Source organism: Buteo buteo, chromosome 11 (assembly GCF_964188355.1).
Source record: "Buteo buteo chromosome 11, bButBut1.hap1.1, whole genome shotgun sequence".
NCBI lineage: Eukaryota > Metazoa > Chordata > Aves > Accipitriformes > Accipitridae > Buteo > Buteo buteo.
Window position 1 is genome coordinate 24,359,373 of NC_134181.1, and position 16,387 is coordinate 24,375,759.

Sequence of the window (16,387 nt, forward strand, 5' to 3'; positions counted from 1 at the left end):
GGGAGCGCGGCGCCCTCTTGGATAAGGGCAGGAGGGCGGGTCCATCCGGGTCACCGGCTGCCGGCTTCAGGGCCCTTCAGGAGCATTGGCGAGCGGCCGCTATGTTGGGTGAGGGCAAGCTGGCAAGGCCGCCACGCCCTTGGGGCACGTGGGGACTCAGCCGCTCTCTCGGGAGAGGGCAGGCGGGGTCCGCCCGGCGCGGCTTCGCGCCCATTGCGAGGCACGAGGGGGTGCCGCCATCTTGACTGAGGGCAGAGTGACAGGAGGGGGGGGGTGTTCTCTGGGCTTGGGGGGTTCCTTGGGGTCTTCCTGGGGACTGAGGGGGTCTTTGGGGGGGGGGGTGTCCCTAGGGATTGGGGGGGGGGTGAGGAAGGGGAGGCCCTTGGGGTGTGGTTGGCTGGGGGGGGGACGAGGACAGTGGGCCCTGGGGACAAGGGAGTCCCTTGGGGGGCTGGCGGGGCCGAGGGGGGGATCCCTGGGGATTGAGAGGACCTGGGGGGGTTGAGGGGGTCCCCTCTGGAGGGAGGGGGTCCTTGGGGGACCCCTGGGGACAATGGGGGGCTGTCCCTCCCCAGGAAAAGGCACCCCGGGGCCAGGCTCGCCCTTCTCCCCGTCTCCGGCAGATGGTGCCAGGTGGGCAGGGCCCGCACCCACGGCGGGGGGGGGGCAGGGCCGGGGAGAGGCCCATGGGTGCCCCCCCTCCACCTTTGCACCTTTTCGGGGTGGGGAAACTGAGGCAGGGGCGGGCCCGTCCCGGTAACCCCCTGGCTTGGGGGGGGGCTCAGCCTGCCAGGGCCCTCAGCACCCAAGGAGGGGGGTCCTGCCCCCCCCCCCGCGGGACCCGAGTCCTCGGGACGCGAAGGCAAAACGGCCCCCCGGGGCGCTGCGGGGGCGGCGCGCACGGCCGGGCGCCCCGCCAGGCGCTGGGTGCTGCCCCGGGGTCCCCACGCCTCGGCACCTAATTAGTCGTAAATTAGCCTGCACGCGCCGGGGTGGCGGCCCCGCCGGCGATGATGATGATGGGGGGGGGGGGTTGATGATGGGGGGGGGGTCCCGGTGTCTGGGGGCGGCCCGGGGGGGGTCCAGCGGGCGGAGGGAGGGGGTTAAGGCGGAGCGCGGCCGGGCGGGGAGCGGGTGACTCAGCGGGGCCGCCCCGGCCCCCCCCCCCCCTCCCCCGGTGCCCCCCCCGGCCCGCCCCCGCCGTGCCTATCCCGGGCGGCGCCGCGTCCCGCCACTGCCCGCTCCGCTCCGCTCCGCGCCGCTCCGCCCGTGAGTACCGGGGGGGACAGGGGGCGACCCTCCACCCCCTGTTGGGGGCCGAGGCTGCAGCCTACTCGGGGGACCCCATTCCTGCATCCCACTTGGGGGAGGGGGGCGGGAAATCGCGCACCCTGCTTGGGGGGGACTCAATCCTGCACCCCTCAGTTAGAGGGGGGATTCCCCCCCGCCCGGGCAGGCACCCCGCCGGATGGGGAGCCCCAGCCCTGCCCCCCCTGCTAGAGGGGGACCCCAATGCTGCCCCTCCCGGTAGGGGTGGACCCCATCCTGCACCCCCCAGGACCTCTGGGCATTGCCCCCCCCCATTAAAGGGGGACCCAACCCCGCCCCCCCCTTTAGAGGGGGACCCCGAAGACGGGCATGTGGGCCAGGGTCCCCCCAGGGCCACCCCACCCTGACCACCCCCCAGAAAATCTGGGGGTGCCCATGGAGGGGCATACCCCCCCCAAGAGATGCCTCCACACCCTGGGGGGCCGCATCCCGCTTGGGGGGGGGGGGGGCAAAGCCCGACCCGGGGGGGCCAGGGCAGGGCTGACCGGGGAGGCCCTGGTGCTGAGGAGGGGTGGACCAGCCCCCCCCTCCCCGGGGGCCCCCCCCAAGTTTTTGAAGGCAAAGCCGCAGGCTGGGCCAGTTCCTGTTTCAGTGGCGGGTGCCCACGCTGGGGTGTGGCACCGGTGCCCCCAACCCCATCCCCACCCGTGGGGGGCACACGGAGATTGGGGGGGTGGGGGGAGAATCATGGTGTTGGGTGGACAGGGTGGGGGGCAGCAGACCCATGGGGCAGGCGTGTCCCCGTGCTGCCATCACCCCACATCTCTGCCAGGCCCGGGCATCCCTTCCCAAAGTGATGGGTGGGGTGGTGGTGTCATCCCTTGGGGGGGGGTGCTTTGGGGTTGCCCCCCCCCCCATGACCTCTCAGAGATGGGGAAACTGAGGCAGGGTGCACCCCACCCAGGGAGGAGACCTGGGGCTTTGCGCAATACCCCCCCCATGACTGGTTGGGGTTCCCCAGGGTGCCCCGTAGCCTGGGGGGGGTGTGGGGGGACGGGACACGGATCACACCCACAGGACGTGTGTGTGTGTCCCCCTCCCCGGCCACACCCCGCGGCCGCAGCCCGAGCTGAGTCATTCCCAGCGGCTGGAAAACTGCTTACACGTGTGATGAGCGGCGCCAGCCTCAGCCTGCAGCCTGCCAGCGGGGGGGTGGGGTGGGGTGTTGGTGTGGGCACATGGCTGAGTGTGCCCCCCTCCTCCCCCCAGTCCCGCAGCCCCCCACCATGCCATCCCAGATGGAGCACGCCATGGAGACCCTCATGTTCACCTTCCACAAGTACGCAGGGGACAAGAACCACCTCAGCAAGGAGGACCTGCGGATGCTGATGGAGAAGGAGTTCCCCGGTTTCTTGGAGGTGGGGGGGCAGGATTGGGCCCCGGGGCGGGAACCCATAGCACCCTGGGATCAGACCCTATAGCACCCTGCCAGGATGGGACCCCCACAACCCCCCGCCAGGAACAGACCCCACTGCGCAGGGGCTCAGGGGAGCCTGTTGGGTGGGCACAGCCCTGACGCCAGGGTGATGGGCCCTGACCCCCACCCATGCTCCCCCCCCTCAGAACCAGCGGGACCCGATGGCCCTGGACAAGATCATGAAGGACCTGGACCAGTGCCGGGATGGCAAGGTGGGCTTCCAGGGCTTCTTCTCGCTGGTGGCTGGCCTCACCATCGCCTGCAATGACTACTTCGTGCTGCACATGAAGCAGAAGGGCAGGAAGTGAGAGCAGCACCCATGGGTGCTGCCCTGATGCCCCTGGGTGCTGCCCTCCCCATGGGTCCTGCCCCCCACCCCTGGGCGCTGCTTCCATGCCCATGGGTGCTGCTCCCCCCCCACCCCTGGGCGCTGCCCCGACACCCATGGGTGCTGCCCTGCTGCCCCCTGCTGCCCCCTGCCTCAATAAAGGTGTTTTGTACTACGCTGGAGCTGCCTCATTTCTTGGGATCCCCCCGGGGTCCCCATTGCCCTGAGGTTCCCGTCCCTCCAGGGTCCCTGTCCCCTGCCAGCCCCACCTGTGGGGTGACCCTGGCTGGGGGGGTGTGGAGCACAGGCCCCCCTGGGTGCTGGAGCCAGCAGGTGAGGTGGGGTCCCTCAACAAGGGGAGGGGGGGTGTGGGGCCATAGGAGGGCTGGGGGTACAGGGCTGGGGGGGGAGGTTCAGAGGTCCTGGGGGGGCTGTACAGGGCGTGCGTAGGGCTTCTATAGGGGCTGCCCAGGGCTCTATAGGGGGTCTACAGCAGCCACAGAGGGCTGTATAGGGGTGCATAGGAATCTAAAGGGGCTGTATGGGGATGTAGAGGGAGTCTATAGGGCCCATACAGGGGTATATGTGAGCATATAGGTGACCTGTAAGTGCTGTGGAGGTTTGTACAGGGCTGTACAGGCACCTAAAGGAGCCATACAGGGTGGTTTGGAGCTGTATAAGGCCTGCAGAGGGCTGTATAGGCACGTACAGATGTCTGTAAGGCCTGCACAGGCCTATATAGGTATGTATAAGGTGGCTATAGTGCCCCAGAGAGCTGCATGGAGGTATGTAAGGGCTGTATAGGGGCTGTATGGGGGGGTCCGCAGGGGCTGTATGGGGCTGTGTAGGGGTTTATGGGTGTCCAGAGGGGCTGTAGGGGGTTGTATGGGGTGATATAGGGGGTCTGTAGGGGCTGTAAGGGACTGTGTAGGGTCCACAGGAGCTGTACGGGGTTCCGTAGAGGTGTGTGGGGGCTGTATAGGGCTGTATGAGGCTGCCTAGTGGTGTGTAGGGGATGCATGGGGCTGTATAGGGGTCCATGGGAGCTGTACGGGGCTGGATGGGGTGGCATAGGGCATGTAGGTGGTGTATAGGGACTGTGTGGGGCTGCAGAGGGGTGTTTAGGCACTGCACAGGGCTGTATAGAGCTGTATGGGGTGCTTTAGGGGTCTGTAGGTATCTACAGGGGGTCCATAGGGGCTGTATAGGGCTGTATGGAGGTCCCAGGGGGCTCTATGGGGCTGTATGGGGTGGTATAGAGGCATATAGGGGGTCTATAGGGACTATGTGGGGTTGCAGAGGGGCGTATAGAGCTGTGTGGGGTTGCAGAGGGGTGTATAGAGCTGTATGGGGTCTGTAGGGCCTGTATGGGGTGCTTTAGGGGGCTATACGTACCTACAAGGGGTCCATAGGGCCTGTATAGGGCAGTATGGGGCAGTATAGAGCTGTACGGGGGTCCCAGGAGGCTCTATAGGGTTGTATGGGGTGGTATGGGCTCATATAGGGGGTCTATAGGGACTGCGTGGGGCTGCAGAGGGGCATATAGGCACTGCAGAGGGGTGTATAGAGCTGTATGGGTCTGTATGGGGTGCTTCAGGGGTCTGCAGGTGCCTACAGGGGGTCCGTAGGGGCTGTATAGGGCTGTACGGGGCTCCCTGGGGCTCTGTGGGGCTGTATGGGGCGGTGGAGGGGTCTCCGGGGGGGTCCCTCGGGGCGGCGCAGGGCTCTAGAGAGGCCTATGGCGGCCTATGGGGGTCCCTCGGGGCGGGGCGGAGCTCCTACGGAAGCTGAGGAGGCCCCGCCCCGCCGGTGACGCGAACGGGCGGGGCCCGCTCTCCCGTCTCGGCCGGCGGTCGCCGCGCCCACGGCCTGGTGCGGGGGGCGCGCGGGGCCGCCGGGGGTCACGGGGTCAGGGGTCACGTGGCGGAAGGTGGCAGGGGCCGGGCAGCTAGGACAGGGACCGGACTGACCTCTGACCTGTCTGTCCTTGGCCCCACTGGGGTCCTGGGGGCGGGCAGGGGGCACCGGGAGTGACGTCACTGCCCCTGCCTTTGGCTGGGAGTGACATCACCGCTGACAGTGACGTCACTGCTGGCTTCCAGTGTGGCAGCACCGAGTCTGCCTGACAGGGCGCGGCATCACCGTTGGGGCCGCTGAGGACGTGCGACATCGCGTGGCAGCAGCAACCGGGCGTGACATCACCCCCGGTGACCCCAGCGACCGGGCGTGACGTCACCCCCAGTGATCCCACCGACCGGGCGTGACATCACAGCCCGGAGCCATGTGGTGCAGCGGCGAGGCAGGCGCTGGCTGCTGACATCCGTCCCCATCCCCCCGCCCGTCCCTGCCTGCGCCCCCCCCGCCACGGGGCCGGAGCCCCCCAGGACTACGCGGTGCCCAACGGCGGCTGGAGCGATGCCATGCGGCGGCAGTACTGGCGCCTCCTCGCCATGGCTGCCACCGGGGCCTGGGCACGGCTCCCCTCCTCCTGCAGCGCCCACGAACACCTCCTGGGAAAGTGTGTGTGCTGGGTGTGGGGGGGGGTGTCCCCCGTGTCCCCCCCGACCCAGCTCCCATCCCCACAGAGGTGCCGGCGACGCCAGGGGACACGCAGCTCTTCCTCCGCGCCATCGAGGGTGCCGGCGTCGGCTTTGAGCACGCCATGTTTCTCAACGCCGCCGAGTGCAGCCTGCTCTGCCTCTTCCAGCCCGGCCCCTACCTGGAGGGACACTCCGGGTAAGCGTCACCATCGCCACCACCGCCGCGTGTCCCCCCGCCTCGGCGCTCACCGTGTCTCTCATCCGTTCCCCGCCGCCACCAGCCTGACCCACGGCGGCGCCATCGCCGCCATCATCAACGGCACGCTGGGGACCTGCGCCCTGGCAGTGGCCGGGAAGGTGATGACAGCCAACTTCAGCATCGACTACCTGGCATGAGTGTCACCAGGGATGGGGACGGGGGGTGTCCCCGAGGGGGGGGGACACACGCGCACGACAGGGGACCTGAGATGCGGTGTTGTCATCCCCACCCAGCCCCATCCCACTGGGCGCCGTGGTGCTGCTGGATGGCCGTGCCGAGCGGCTGGAGGGGCGCAAGGTTTTCCTCTCCTGCCACATCCAGAGCGCCGAGGGGGACACGCTGCATGCCCGGGCCACCTGTGAGGACAGGGACACCCCTGGGGACACCCCGGGGGTGGGTGAGACAGGGGGTGGGGGGAGGACACGGGGGGGGTCCCATCCAGCCTGTGTCCTCCCCCCATTCTCCTCCAGGGCTCTTCATCAGGCTGGACCCCACTGAGCACCGGACGCGGGAGGAGGACGGTGGCCGGTAGCCGTCCCTGGTCACCCCGTGTGTGTGTCCCCACCGTGTCCCCCCCCGTGTCCTCCCCCCACCTCAGTTTCCCCAGGTGGGACTGGGGGGGGCCACAAGCATCAGCACCACTGCAGATCACCCTTGGTGTCCCTGGTGTTTCTGTGGGCTTCGGTCGTGTCCCCGGGGGTCACGGGTGGGACCCCACGGCCAGGATGGTCCCCCGTGGGGGAGGGGGGGGTAGGGACCCCTTTGGGACCCCCCCGCACACGTGTTCCCCCGCTGCTGCCACCTCGGGGTCCCCCTGCCGCGCTGCCCACGGGTGGGGGGACACCCCCTCCCCAACCTCCCCCCCGACGCCGTGGGGTCCCCGTGACACGGCGGGGGCCGAGGGTGGGCTCGGCCGCGGGACGCCCCCTCCGGCAAGGGGAGGGCGGGGCCGGGGGCGGGGTCAGGCACGGGGTGATGGGCGGGGGCTGATCGGGTGGGCGGGGCCGCGGCAGCAGAAGAGGTGGCCGGGGGCTCGCGGTGGTGGTAGAGGCGTCACAAGAGGTGGGCGGGGCTAGGAGAGGTTGGTGGGCGGGGCGGGGCAGGGCGCCCCCTCCCCCCCCCCCCCCCCCCCCCCGGGGCTGACGGGGGTGGGACGCGGGACCGGCCACCCGGGACGCGGGGCCGGGCGGGCGGGGGGACCCCCGGGGTCCCCAGAGCTGCGGCCTCGGCTTCCTCCGCGAGCCGGGCACCTGGGGGCGGGGGGGTCCCGTGGCTGCACCCCAAAGGTGGGCGCATTGGGGTGCCGTGGGGTCCCATCACTGTACCCCGAAGGTGGGTGCATCGGGGTGCCGTGGGGTCCCGTGGCTGCACTCCAGGGCGGGGCCCATCAGGGGGCTGTGGGGTCTCATTGCTGCACCCCAAAGGTGGGCGCATCGGGGTGCTGTGGGGTCCCATCACTGCACCCAGGGCTGGGCCCATCGGGATGCCGTGGGGTCCCCTGGCTGCACCCCAGACGTGGGAGTGTGGGGGTGCTGTGGGGTCCCATTGCTGCACCCCAAAACTGGGCCCATCAAGGTGCCGTGGGGTCCCATCACTGCACCCCAGAGCCAGGTATATCAGGGTGTCATAGGGTGCCATCACTGCACCCCAAAACTAGAGCACATCAGGGTGCCATGGGGTCCCGTGGCTGCACCCCAAAGGTGGGCGCATCGGGGTGCCATGGGGTCCCATCACTGCACCCCAAAGGTGGATGCATTGGGGTGCTGTGGGGTCCCATTGCTGCACCCCAAAACTGAGCACATTGGGGTGCCGTTGGGTCCCGTGGCAGCACCCCAGGGCCAGGTACATCAGGGTGTCATGGGGTGCCATTGCTGCACTCCAAAACTAGAGTCCATCGGGGTGCCGTGGGGTCCCATGGGGCCTGGGGGTGTCAGGGCCACCCTGGAGAATTTGGGGCCGTGCGATGGTGTCCGCCCGTCCCCGCTCTGCTTCGCCTGGGGTCACCGGGGTGACGGGGGGGGGGTCCCCCCGGCCGCTCGGCTCCCCGCGCCGCCCCTCCGTGCCTCAGTTTCCCCCCCAGCCGCACCGTGGAAAGTCGGAAATTTCCAGTGCGTGGGGCCGGGGGGGGCAGGATGCCGGGGGGGCAGGATGCCGGGGGGGCCCCGGCGCCCTTATAACGCTCGGCCGCGCCGCCCGCGCCACCGCCGCTGCCATGCGAGGTAGGGCCCGACACGGGGGGCTGCAGCGGGGGGCACACGCGTGTGCAGGCGTGTACTCACCTGGGGGTGCGTGCAAGGCCGAGGGAGCGGAGGGGGGCGTGTGGCAGGGGGTGGGGGGGTGTGCAAGGGGGGGGGCTGGCAGGGGTGCGCGTGCGGCTGGGCACACATATGTGCACGCGTGGGGGAGCGTGCAAGTGTGTGGGAGCGTGTGAGAGCGGGCGTGTGTCCACGGAGGAGCGTGGGAGTGGGTGTGCGTGTGTGCGTGTGCAAGTGGGAGCGTGCTGGGGTGTGCACACATGTGTGCAAGGGTGTGGGAGCACACGGGGTGCACGCGTGTGTGCAAGGGTGTGGAAGCACACAGGTATGTGCGTGTGTGTGCAATCAGTGGAAGCTTATGAGAGCGGACGTACGTGTGTGCAGGCATGTGGGAGCCTGCAGGAGTGCGTGTGTGCCTGTGCAAGGGTGTGGGAATGTGTGTGTGCAAGTGTGAGGGAGTGTGTATGCATGTGTGTCCAAGCATGTGGGAGCAGGTGGGGGGGTGGGTGTGCAAGGGTGGGGGAGTGTGTCAGAGCAGGTGTGCAAAATGGCAGGAGCAGGCAGAAGCGTGTGTGCCAGGGCGTGGGGGCACACGGGGATCCATGTGTGTGCAAGTAGGGGGGAGCATGCGTGGGTGTGTGTAAGGGTATAGGAGGGGGCAGGTGTGTGTGCAAGAGAGTGAGAGCACATGTGTGCAGACGTGTGGGCATGGTGTGTGTGCAAGCGGGTGGGAGCAGCTGTGTGTGTGCAAGGGCGTGGGAGCACACGGGTGTGCATGTGTGTGTGCACCTGTGGGCATGGCTGTGTGCTTGTGCAGGCGGGTAGGGACATGTTGGACTGGGTGTGCACGTGTGTGTGAGTGTGTGTGTGTGTGTGCGGGGGCAGGGTGCAGGCAGGTATGTGTGCGACCGTACCAGTGCACACCTGTGGGAGCACGCACATGTGTGCAGACACATGTGTGAGAGTGCACATGAGCATGCCCACGTGTGTGTGTGTGAGAGCACCGGGAGCTGCCAGGGCATGGGAGCCGCGTGTGTCTGTCAGCGTGTGTCAGCATCACACGTGTTTTACAGCTCACACGAGTGTGTTGGCACATGTTACAGCGGGACCATATGTGTTGTGGCATGTGCAGGCATGTTTTGGGGCTCACATGCAATGAGGGTTGTGGAACTGCATGTGCACACACTACGGGGGCTGTGCATGTGTGTTACGGCATGTCGCTACATGTGCACACATGTTACAGCATGGTGCTGTGTGTGCATGGATGTTACGGTGTGTAGCTGCATACCCACCCATGTTGCCGGGTGGTACGGTGCGTGCGGCTGTTGTACACGGCTCCGGGTGTCCGTGTGTGGAGCGTGACATGCACGCCTGTTGCAGGGTGTGCACCCATGTTGTGGGGTGTGCGCGCGTGTTGGGGGGTGTGCATGTGTGTTGCAGGGCGTGCACGCGTGTTATCGCATGTTACTGCATGTCTTGGCGGTGCCGCGGTGCCGGGCAACCCCGTTTCCCCCTGCACCCGCAGCTGTGGCTGCAAGCGCCCGAGGCTGGGGGCACGGGTGCCCCCCAGCACCCATGGGTGCCCCCACGCACCTGCGGGTCGGGTGCTCACCCTTAGATGTGGTGGGGGCTGGCAGCTGCAAGGGGCCGGCGCAGGTGACACCGACAGGGACATGGATGGGGACATGCAGGTGGCCCCGCTCCCGCGCCACCCCCACCCACAGCCCCCCCGCTTTGGCACTGGGGAAACTGAGGCAGGGGCGCCGCCACTCCGGGGTGCTGGGGCCAGGGTCCCCTGGGGTCCCCTCCTTCCCCTCTGCGTCATGGCGTGTTGGCCTGTGCTGTGACGTGTCTGCCTGCGTCATGGCGTGTTTTGCCATGATGCCGTACCGGAGGGGGATCGGAAGCGCTGGGTCATCCCCCTGCCCCAGGGACAGTGGGTGCTGATGGGTGCCAGCAGGTCCCCGTGGGTGCTGGTAGGTGTCCCCAGGGCCGATGGGTGCTGGTGGATGGTTGTGGAGCTGACGGGTGCCAGTGGGTCTCTGTGGGGCTGATGGGTGCTAATGGGTGTCCGTGGGGTGGACGGGTGCCCGTGGCTTCCATGGAGCTGGTGGGGGCCAGTGAGTGCCCTGGGGCCAGCGGGTCTCGGTGGGGCTGACGGATGCTGGTGGGGCTGATGGGTACTGGTGGGTGTTGGTGGGTGCTGGTGTGCACTGGTGGGAATGATGGGGACTGGTGGGTGCCCATGGGGCTGATGGGTGCTGGTCGTTGTTGGTGGGTGCTGGTGGGGCTGATGGGTGCCGGAGGTTGCCCCTGGGGCTGGTGGGTGCTGGTGGAGAGGATGGGTACCGGTGGGTGCCCATAGTGCTGGTGGGTGCTGGTGGGGCTGATGGGTACCATTGGGTGCCCATGGGGCTGAGATGTGCCAGTGAGGCTGACAGGTACTGGTGGGTGCTGGTGGGGCTGACAGATACCGTTGGATGCCCATGTTGCTGGCGGGTGCCCGGGTGCCCGCAGGTGCGGGTGGGTGCCGTGGGAGCGGCGGGTGCCGGCGGGTGCCGGCGGGGAGGCGTGGGGCTGGGCGAGACCTCGTCGACCTCTCGCCACTGGTTCCCGGCAGGAGCAGCACCCGAAAGCGGCGCTTCCTGGCAGCCGCCGGCGCCGGCACCGTTGACTAATGCGGGTGCCGGGACGCGGGGCTGACTCAAAGCGCCGAATTCCCAGGGCCCCTCTGGGCCGGTGTCACCGAAGGGGTCCCCGGTGCCCGGCCACCGGCGCCGGATGCGAGGGCGGCCGCTGGGCCCCAAAACTGGGGCAGGTGGAAAAAGCCGACGAAGCAGATTCGGCCCTGGGGAGGAGGTGTGCGGGCGTGTGCATGCGTGTGTGCGCGTGAAGGCGCAGCCGCGTGCGTGCACAAGCGTGCAAGAGCATGTGCAAGGGTGTGAGGGCTCACGGGAGCGTGCGAGAGCGTGTGCGAGCATCGGTGGACGTGTACCAGCCTGGGCAAGCATCCCCAAGCATGCAAGAGCATGCATGAGCATGCACAGGTGTGCACTGGTATGTGCAAGCACACACGAGCGTGCACAAGCATTTGTGAATGTGTGCAAGCATGGAGAAGCGTGCAGCAGCCTGCAGGAGCATGCGCAATCGTTGGCAGCTTTGCAGAACCCTTTGCAAACATGCACAAGCACAGGCAAGTGTGCTCAAGCGCGTGTGCATGGCTGAGGGTGTGTGCATGTGCCCACGCGTGCCCAAGCTTGCCCGAGCGTGTGTCACCCCCCAACAACCCTGTGTGTGTGGGGCAGGAGTGTGCCCGTATGTGCACGTGAGTGTGCAAGTGCGTGTGAGCAGGCAGGAGGGGGCTCAGGCATGTCTGAGTGCGTACAAGCGTGTGGAAGGCTGCGCAGACGTGCATGTACGTGCACAAGCGTGTGCAGGGCAGAGGGTGACAAGCCAGTGGCAATGGAGGGATGAGAGCTGTCTGGGTGGGAGGGGGCTCTGGGGCTGGGGTCCCCCCTGGCTGCGGTGTCCCCACCCCGGTGTCCCCACCCTGGTGTCCCCCAGCTCCAGTGTCCCCCCAAGCTCAGCCATTGCCTGGCTCTGGTGTCCCCCCACCTCCCCACCCCCGGTGTCCCCATCCTCGGTGTCCCCTGCTCCCATGGCTCTGGTGCCCCCCATCCCCGTGACCTCACCTCATGGCCCCCTGCCCACCCAGTGGCCACAGCGGTGCCGTGCCGGTGCCATGCTGGGCTGTGCCAGGGCGGCGGGCGCCTTCCTGCAAGGTGGGGCCACGTCCCAGTTGTGGCTTTGCCGGCGCTCGCTGCTGCTGTGGTTTCGGCAGCCCCCAGCGTCCGGCAGGGCCCACCCTGCACTGGGGCCATGGGGGGGATGCCCCAGGGGACACCCAAGGGCTCCTGGGGGGGACCTGAGCCCATAGGGGACATTGGAGCCCATGGGGTGGCATGGGAGCCTGTAGGGGCCACGGGAGCCCTTGAGGGACACGTGAGCCCATAGGGACCAGGTGAGCGGGTGGGGGGCACGTGAGCCTCTAAGTGACATGGGGGTCTGTAGGGGACACCAATGCCCATGGGGGACATGTGAGCCCATGGAGTCCCGGTGAGAACATGGGTGGCAGACATGGTCCCAGAGAGGACACGTGGTCCCATAGGGTCTTCAAGGAGCCTGTGGGGTGACATGGGAACCAGAGGGACACGGGAGCCCACGGGGTGACATGTGAGCCCATGGGGGATGTGAGCCTATAGGGGACATGTGAGCCCACAGCGGCCATGTGAGACCGTGTGGCGACACGTGAGCCCGTCTGGGACACGCGGTCCCATGGTGGACACATGAGCATATAGAGGACGATGTGAACCCGTAGGGAGCACAGGAGCCCACGTGGGACCTGTGAGTCCCTGAGGGACACCTGAGGCCATAGGGGACACGTGAGCCCATAGGGGACACAGGAGCCCAGGGAGAGCACGCGAGGACACAGGTGGCACACACGGTCCCACGGGTGCCACGTGAGCCCGGGGAGGGCGGTGAGCTGCCCATGAGCCTCGGGGGATCCCTCGGGACGGGCACCCACACCGTCCCTCCCGCCCGCAGCCCACATCGAGGTGATCCCCTGCAAGATCTGCGGGGACAAATCCTCGGGGATCCACTACGGCGTCATCACCTGCGAGGGCTGCAAGGTGGGCCGGGGTGCCGGGGCGGCTGCCGGGGGGTGCCGGGAGGGGGTGCCGGCACAGCGGTGACCCCCGGCGCAGGGCTTTTTCCGGCGCAGCCAGCAGAGCAGCCTGAGCTACGCCTGCAGCCGCCAGCAGAACTGCCCCATCGACCGGGCCAGCCGCAACCGCTGCCAGCACTGCCGCCTGCAGAAGTGCCTGCGCCTTGGCATGTCCCGCGACGGTGGGTGCCCACCCCGGACCACGGGTGCAGCCCCCTCCCCGCAGTTGGGTGCACCCCCTCCATACCTGGGTGCACCCCCCCTCCCCAAACACGGGCGCACCCACCCTCCTCAGCCCCATTCCCACCCGGCTGCGCTCCCGTGGGAGCCGTGGCTGCCTGGGGACTGCAGGACGCCCCAGGGGGCCGCGGCGTCCCCGGGAGGAAGCGGAGGGGCCGTGGGTGCGCCCGGAGGAAGCGGGGCGGCGGGGGCCGCGGCGGCACGCGTGTGGGGCCGGAAAGCCCCGGTGCCACGGTTATGTAGGTCGCGGGGAGCCAGGCCGGCGCACGTGTACGCACGCGAACGCGCGTGTGGCACGCGTGTCCTCCAGCGCCGCCGACGCCGCCTCTCCTCGCAGCTGTCAAGTTCGGCCGCATGTCCAAGAAGCAGCGGGACCGGCTGCACGCCGAAGTGCAGCAGCAGCTGGAGCAGCGGCAGCGGGAGCGGGCGGCCGAGGGGGCACCTGCCGTCCCCCTGGGGCTGGCGGGGTGCCGGGGCCACCCGCTGGCCCCCGCCGGCACCCCGGGGTGCCCTGGCACCCGCCACGGCGGGACGGAGGGCAGGGCTGGTGCCGTGGCGGAGGTGGAGCCGGGGCGGCTGGAGGGGACCAAGCGGGGCCCGGATGGGGACAGGGACAGGGCCGGCCCCGACTTCTACCCCCACCCCGATGTCGGCAGCCTCCTGGAGTCACCCACATCCTCTGGTGTGGAGATCGGTGAGCTGCTGGGTGCCACGTGCCCGTGGGGGCTGGGTCTGTCACCCACGGGTGCTGGATGGTGGTGGGACCTTGCCCGTTGGGGACTTGGGCAAGGGCTGCCTGCCCTGTCCCCATCCCCAAGCCCCCGTCCCCCGCAGAGCACCTCACCCAGAACGTCCTCAAGTCGTACCGGGAGACGTGCCAGCTCCGTGCCGAGGACCTGCAGCTCCGGCGCTGGGACACCTTCTCCCGCGAGGAGGTCTGCGCCTACCAGAAGAAGGTGAGGCCAGCGGGGTGGGGGCACAGGGGAGGGGATGTTGCAGTCCCCGGGGCACCCAGAGGATGCCCGGAGCTCCGGCGTGGCGCAGAGCGATGGGGACGTTCTCGGGGGTTTGGTGGGGGCTCTGTGGTGGGGGTGACGGCCGGTCCTGCAGTCAATGGAGGAGATGTGGCAGCGCTGCGCCGGGCGCATCACCGAGGCCATCCAGTATGTGGTGGAGTTCGCCAAGCGCCTGCACGGCTTCATGGACCTCTGCCAGAATGACCAGATCGTCCTCCTCAAAGCGGGTATGGGGCCACCTCGTCCCCTCATCCCCAGCCCCGGGGCCACCCCGTCCCCCCGGTCCCCAGCCCCACAGTCCCTGCTGCCCCCATCTCCCCAGTCCCAGTGTTCCCAGACAATGGGATGCTCTGGTCCCACCAGGGAGGTGACAGTCCCTAGAGGATGCTGTGGCCCCATGGAGGGGGGGTGGCGGTCCCCAAGGGATGGTGTGGTCCCATCAGGGGGTGGCAGTCCCTATGGGCTGCTCTGGTGCCATGAGGGAGGTCACAGTCCCATGGGTCGCACCGGGGAGGTGACGGTCACCAAGGGCCACCCCAACCCCACTGGAGAGGTGACAGCCCCCAGGGCTGGTGCTGTGGGGACACTGACCCAGCCCTGAGCAGTGGCACCGCGGAGCCCTGTTGTCCCTGGTGCCACCATCCCTGTCCCCGTCCCGCTGCCGGGTGGTGGCAGGCGCCATGGAGGTGGTGCTGGTGCGGATGTGCCGAGCCTTCAACTCCGACAACCGGACTGTCTTCTTCGAGGGCAAGTACGCCGGCGCCGAGCTGTTCCGATCCCTGGGTAGGGCTGGGGACATGGAGGGGGGGACATGGAGGGGGCACACGGGGGCACGCTGTGACAAGGGCTTCCCCCAGGCTGCCACGAGCTCATCGGCTCCATCTTCGACTTTGCCCAGAGCCTCTGCGCTCTGCACTTCTCGGAGAGCGAGGTGGCCCTCTTCAGCGCCCTCGTCCTCATCAACGCCAGTGAGGGACACCCCCCCCCCACCCCCACCCCATGCCTCAGTTTCCCTCCCCAGCCCTGTAGGAACCCCAATGAGGTTTTGCCCAAAACCCCGGGGTTTTGCCCTAAAGTGGGTGCTGGGTTGTGGGCTTGAGTGTCCTGAGCCGGCCTCTGCTGTCTCCCAACCTTGTCCCCGTCGTGTCCGACCCTGTGCCTCTCCTGTCCCACTCTCTGTCCCAGCTGATCCCTGTCCCCTTTCCTGTCCCCAACCCTGGCCTATTCCTGTCCCTGTCCTCTTGTGGTCCCCGTCCTGTCCCCATCCTGCCACGGTCCCGTCTGTCCCCATCTCCATCCCTGTCCTTGTCCCCATCTCCATCCTCATCCTGTCCTTGTCTCCATCCTTTTCTGTCCCCATCCCTGTCCCCATCCCTGTCCCCTCCCATCCCTGTCCCATCCCCATCCCTGTCCCCATCCCTGTCCCCTCCCATCCCTGTCCCCATGCCACCCACCATGTCCCCTGTCCCCAGACCGGCCATGGCTGCAGGAGCAGGCAAAGGTGGCACGGCTGCATGGACACCTGGAAGTTGCCTTCCGCCTCCTGCTGCGCCGGACCCACCGCGAGGGTCTCCTGGCCAGGGTGAGGGCACGGGGAGGGCTGAGGGGGGGCACAGGGTGGGTGCCATGGGCTTGAGGGGGCTGGGGGCACAGGGGGGAGGGGGTGGGCTGCCATGGGCAGGGGGTCACCCTGGGGCATGGGGTGCCCTGCGTGTGTGACACGTGTGTGTCCCCTGTGCGTGGGTGTGACACGTGTGTCCCCTCTGTGTGGGTCCATGGCGCGTGTCACCCCGCCTGGCAGACCTGTGATGGGCACGTGTCCCCACGGGCAGCTGCCGCCGCAGGGGCGCCTGCGGGCACTGTGCTTACAGCACGTGGAGCAGCTCCAGGCCTTCCGCCGCCTGCACCCCGGGGTGCTGCACGCCGCCTTCCCCCCGCTCTACCGCGAGCTCTTCGCTTCTGAGGCCGAGACCCCCAGTGGCACCCGCTGAGCACCCACCCCGGGTGCCCGGATGCCTGGGTCCTCACCCTGCCCTACCGCTGCCTCCTGCCTGCCGGCGGCTGGGGGCGGCAGTGGATGCCGGCACCCATGGGTGCTCCCACGGCCAGGGGGGCGCCCGCAGCTGGTAGGACTCTGGCAGGCGGAGGAGTTCCAGCACCCACGGAGGAGCTGACGGCCGGAGGAGCTCCGTCACCCGGAGGGGCTTCGGCACCCAGCGATGCTCCGTCACCCATAGAGGATCCATCACCCGGTGATGCTCTGTCACCTGGCGGGAT

The 16,387-nt window shown here is 68.6% G+C and overlaps 3 protein-coding genes across 4 annotated transcripts; all 3 read left to right on the top strand.

Moving 5' to 3' along the window:
- The first annotated feature begins 1 nt into the window (after position 1).
- Positions 2-3,249, top strand: S100A10 (S100 calcium binding protein A10). 2 transcript variants are annotated; one of them, XM_075039426.1, is made up of 3 exons: positions 2-108; positions 2,539-2,687; positions 2,893-3,249. In XM_075039426.1, exons 1-3 carry the CDS (start codon positions 102-104, stop codon positions 3,052-3,054), a joined length of 318 nt encoding a protein of 105 aa, XP_074895527.1. In that variant the 5' UTR covers positions 2-101; the 3' UTR covers positions 3,055-3,249. The 2 variants fall into 2 exon arrangements, with proteins under 2 accessions (XP_074895527.1, XP_074895529.1); XM_075039428.1 differs by lacking the exon at positions 2-108 and adding an exon at positions 1,179-1,269.
- A 2,102-nt stretch (positions 3,250-5,351) lies between these two features.
- Positions 5,352-6,632, top strand: LOC142036298 (acyl-coenzyme A thioesterase THEM4-like). The gene is given in 5 exon segments (XM_075039429.1): positions 5,352-5,594; positions 5,645-5,810; positions 5,896-6,012; positions 6,107-6,231; positions 6,344-6,632. Coding segments are annotated over 5 exon segments (570 nt in total). The 5' UTR covers positions 5,352-5,494; the 3' UTR covers positions 6,406-6,632.
- A 6,105-nt stretch (positions 6,633-12,737) lies between these two features.
- On the top strand, positions 12,738-16,220 carry RORC (RAR related orphan receptor C). Its single transcript, XM_075039430.1, is given in 11 exon segments — positions 12,738-12,819; positions 12,895-13,036; positions 13,432-13,788; positions 13,929-14,050; positions 14,205-14,337; positions 14,786-14,893; positions 14,968-15,078; positions 15,583-15,600; positions 15,603-15,666; positions 15,668-15,692; positions 15,943-16,220. Coding segments are annotated over 10 exon segments (1,110 nt in total). The 5' UTR covers positions 12,738-12,819; positions 12,895-13,023; the 3' UTR covers positions 16,102-16,220.
- Positions 16,221-16,387: the final 167 nt, after the last annotated feature.